Raw genomic sequence first — 5000 nt, 5'->3', positions numbered from 1 at the left:
ATCCTCATTATCTTGGTGTCGTCTGCAAATAGTTTGTTGGGGTAAATGTCTGCTTCATCCATTATGTAGTTGACGTACGTTTTTAACATTACAGATGGACTGAAAATTCTATCTAATGCATATTTCGTTGAACGTGACAGATAGCTCTGTATTTAACAATTTTTTCAAGATATTTTCCTTGTACCTCAAACCATCTTATACTCTTTTTGAAGTAATTTGATGACGAATTCGCCGTATCTAAACATCTTTGTCTTATACGGGTTACTAGAGCTTCCTTCAATGGCGCTGGTGAACCGATCGGAGTCGTAAGAGACTTAAGAACACAAGAACATGAGAATAGAGGAGATTGCAAGAGGCCATGAGGCCTACACTAGGTAGTTCTATGTCTATTACCACCTATCATCCCCATCCATAAATTTATCTAACATTTTCTTCAAGGAACCAATCGTTTCAGCGCTCACTACGTGGTTACTAAGTCAATTCCATTCATTAACCACTCTACTAGTAAACCATTTCTTGACTATTTCTTCCCTAAATCTAAATTTGTCCAAATTAAATCTATTACTACGAGTCCTATCCTGCTGTCTTAATATGATGATTTGAAATCTTGTCACGCTACTAGAAGCGCGTGAAGCTTCCCTGCGTTATCAGATTGGAAAGACTTTATCTGTATAATAATGCCTTTCTGTGTACTTCTGACAGCAGTGAGATGATAATTGATTACTGACCTTTTCTATTCTTTGTTTGCAGCCGTACTGTTGATGTATGCACGGGCCAGCGTCCCTGTGTGGCTGAGTGTGCTCTGCGTGGAAATTGCCAGACGTGCAAGGTGAGATACAGATCACAGTCAGCGTTTTTCAATCTTTTTACCTTTGCCTAATCTTTAAAACAAATTGCATGTCTCAAGGAACCCCTGCGCAAAACACAACAACACATATACCATATCTTTCTCATTTTATTTTCTTCGTAATAATGGGTTAGATAGGAGGATGTCTATATTGCATTATTACGATAAAGAATATGTCGTGCGTGTTTAATTATATTACGAATATGAAATTAAATAGAAAATCTAAAGTTCATTAGTTTATCTCACTTGTTCTCGCGGAGCCCTGAGGGACCTTTTGCGGAACCTTAGGGTTCCGGGGAACCCTGGTGGAGAAACGCTGGATCACACAAACCATTTCAATTTTGTAGATGCGCAGAGGTTGGGGATCTCAAGCCAAGACAAGAACACTAGAGGTTTAGAATATTCTTACCTCATTCCTAGTGACAAGAATACTTCTTTTGAAGGGCAAAACGGCTTTAGTTCTCAAGATGGTGGGACAAGAAGGGTTCTGGCAGCCGCTGAGAGGGCCAGCTCCAACTGGCTAACCGGTAGCACCTCTGCAGAATTACTTTGGACAATTACAACACAAAATGTGTGTGTGTGTGTGTGTGTGTGTGTGTGTGTGTGTGTGTGTGTGTGTGTGTGTGTGTGTGTGTGTGTGTGTGTGTGTGTGTGTGTGTGTGTGTGTGTGTGTGTGTGTGTGTGTGTGTGTGTGTGTGTGTGTGTGTGTGTGTGTGTGTGTGTGTGTGTGTGTGAGTGAGGGAGGGAGGGGGTTGGCGGAGGAGTGTTGTCGGCTGTTTCCAGGGTTGAACTGACCCTCGTAATCCATGAATATTATCCAGTCGCTCCTCTGCTTTGCTCTGTTCCGCGTGGAAGGCTCCGGACAACGCCCGGCGACAGATTACTCAAAGCGAGAGATTTTGGCTCCTGCCTTCCCGGAGGAATGCCATGGTGCCACGCAAATGAAATGAAAATAACTTGCCGATAGTCAGAAGAAAATCAAAGTTGTACTCAGGAGATCGACTGGACTAAGGACGGACTCTCTCGATCACAGGACCGTCTGAGGTTAAACAAGCAAGCAAGCAATCATTATAGGTTGACGGGGGTGAGGAGCGTGATGGACTCGAGACAAGACGAGGCTTTCAATCAACCGAGACCCCGGTTCGACCTGAAGCCTTCTTTCAGCTGAATAAAATCACTGGGAACGAGCTAGGGCAGCAGTTCGTGAAACTAACCAGGAGGTCCGCTGAGAACGGCATTAGAGTGTCTGAGCCTGGACTCTTAACACCCACAATTCCCTCCCCCTCATCACCTCTTCAAGGTCGAGCGGCACTTACCCCGAGTGCCGTCAACGAGGACACGACCCTCTCGACTGTCCTCCTTTCCTTCCTTCGCTAAAGGGTCTGCAAGCGAAGAGACCCGTCGTCTCTTCCTGTGACCTCTTATGCGGTCCTGCAACGGCGGGTCGCCTGCCCTTGCACGATCGCTTTGCAACGATACACACGGCAGCTCTTCCAGAGACTGCGCATCGCCTGTTCGTCACCGGCCCTCGAGGGGAATCACGCTTATTTATTCTGCAAGTTTCCTTGTTTGCTTGCGTGCTTGCTTTCCGGAAATTGTAATGGAATACTTTCTGGAGCACTCCCTCCTCGTCATCGTCGACACATATAAGAACATGAGAATGAAGGAGACTGCAAGAAACTACATGGCCTACACTAGGCTGACACGCTCCACGATTTTCCCATAACATTGGTCTCTCTCTCTCAATGAATGTATTTCTCTCTTTCCCTCTATATATATATCTATATATCTGTCTATTTATCTATCTATCTATCTATCTATCTATCTATCTATCTATCTATCTATCTATCTATCTATCTATCTATCTATCTATCTATCTATCTATCTATCTATCTATCTATCTATCTTTCTCTCCGTTCACAGTACCTGTCCGAGATTGTCCACAAGGATAGAAACAACGGTAGACCAGAGCCCATAGCAACTGTCCATACGCTCACGATTCAATTCCACGGGTCACTTTCCAGTCTTCATTAATTCCTCTCCTCCTCTTCCATCTCTCTCAGGCTCACACACATTAATCTAGATCTCTAGCCTAAACATCTTCAACCCAGGTGGCGCATATTGCAGAATTTCACCCTGACTATCGGCATGCATTCAACGTGTCGGTGAGTGGGATGAACAATATGCATAAGAAATACAAATTACCTCACAAAATAGATTCAGTAGGCGTCTGGTGAGACGGTAAGGGGTGTGGTCGAACAAAACTGGTTCTCTGGTTCGAACCCTAGTCCCCCTGCACTCCGGATGAATGAAATTCCCTGGCGTTGGTCGGAACGGTTCCTTCGCGGTAGCGTGTGACCGCGGGATGTCTTTAGCAAATCCAGTACCGTTATTATTTTTTTTCATGCGGCCTTGCGTCCGTGTTGAAGCACGCACGCACACACGCACGCACACATGCACACACACACACGCACGCACACACACACACACGCACACGTACACGCACACACACATACATACACACACACACACACACACACACACACACACACACACACACACACACACACACACACACACACACACGCACACGCACACACCGTAATACCGTGTAAGGTCACGGTATTACCCATAGATCGGTCATACGAGCTCTGAGCTCTCGTCCAGGAGGTTAATAACTGTCGATCACGAGTCCAACACGTGATCCAAGACCAAGGTGAATCACACATTATCCAAATCACCACAGCAAAACAGTTCCCAGAAGGTCTTGTAGTGACGGAGGACTTCTTGTTTCTTCTGCTACAGGTTCCTGGATCGTGGGGCCTCCTTCCAGCACAAGACGCGGCGATGCCTGGCCGCTTACCTCCTCTACGGGCTGGGCTTCCCCTTCTTGCAGTGCCTCATTGCCGGGATCGTCACCACTTTGAGCTCCAACACGCAGAGGCAGAGTTCCGTGTACGATCGCACCTGCATCTTTACTGGTAAGTGACGAAGTATTCATCTCGCTCTATTTGCAGGTTCGTAACATACAGGAGTTACGCACGTGGGGTACCGTCCCCATGTCTTCGTCGGGCAAATTTGTGTTTGAATTCGTCTGTGTTTATGGTCTATCTAAATTCTTGTCCAGTCTGTTTCACACATTGTTGGACCTTGACGGGGAACCATATTGCTTGGCAATCCTTCAAGTATTTTTTTCAGTTCGTTTTTTGGGTTCTTGTTTTTTCAACCTATACGGAGACATCCTCTCTGTCAATGTCGTCCACTCCTCTCATACTTCTGAACACAAATATCGTGTTATTCCTCTTTCATCTTTCTTCTCGTGAGGGCAAGGTCCAGTCTTTCTAATACGCGTATATATGTGACCTGCCTGCTATGTTGGCAGCTGCTGTTCTTTCTATTCTCTCGATCTATCTTTTTATCCTTTCTTTTCATAACATCGTTCGGCACCGTCTTCCTTCACACAAACAATCTCGCACGATCTTTGCATATTCATGAGACCGTTTTGTCTTCGGAGCTCCCTTGTCTTGGCGGCTGCATGAGTCAGCGCTTGAGTTGTTGATTTTTCTTCACTGTGTCCCTTTTTTTTTTTTTTTATAACTTCCTTGTCTCCTTCTCCAGTTCCCTCCGTCTAGACCCATTTTTTTTCCCTTTGGCATAACCCCCTTCCCTCCTACTCTAATTCCCTCCGTCTAGGCCTAGATAACTTCTTCTAGTTCAGCACTTTGGATAACACAGTTAAAAAAACTAACTTGCTCAACAGCTTCTGGGTCTGAGGAATGCCAGATGGTGTTGTTCGGCTGGTGGGATGATATTAAAGCACAAGGTACAAAACAGATAAACAGATACGGTCTGCACAGTACCTCAAAGACACAAGTAAAGAAGGTCGTGTACCAGTCACAACCAAACAACCAAGCGATTAGGAAGAGAGAAGGATGAGGTGTAGCTACTAATTCCTCAGGTTGGCGCTGATGAAGTAGGCTGTAGTTGCTCTTTCCATGACGACCCATTATTCATTCTCTCTCTCTCTCTCTCTCTCTCTCTCTCTCTCTCTCTCTCTCTCTCTCTCTCTCTCTCTCTCTCTCTCTCTCTCTCTCTCTCTCTCTCTCTGTGTCTCTCTCTCTCTCTCTCTTTTTGAGCGGGTGCGACACCTTTC

At 45.5% G+C, this 5000-nt stretch overlaps 1 protein-coding gene across 1 annotated transcript in view; it reads left to right on the top strand.

Moving 5' to 3' along the window:
* Positions 1-5000, top strand: part of LOC143028214 (uncharacterized) — a 12236-nt gene that overhangs the window by 2552 nt on the left and 4684 nt on the right. The window contains exons 2-3 of the mRNA XM_076190012.1: positions 751-829; positions 3653-3828. Coding sequence (XP_076046127.1) covers positions 751-829; positions 3653-3828 — 255 coding nt within the window. The remainder of the gene's footprint in view (positions 1-750; positions 830-3652; positions 3829-5000) is intronic.

Source organism: Oratosquilla oratoria, chromosome 9, assembly GCF_046742065.1.
Source record: "Oratosquilla oratoria isolate Oo_2021 chromosome 9, ASM4674206v1, whole genome shotgun sequence".
Taxonomy (NCBI): domain Eukaryota; kingdom Metazoa; phylum Arthropoda; class Malacostraca; order Stomatopoda; family Squillidae; genus Oratosquilla; species Oratosquilla oratoria.
Note: the sequence above shows the minus strand (reverse complement) of the source record. Positions and strands in the feature narration are given on the sequence as shown.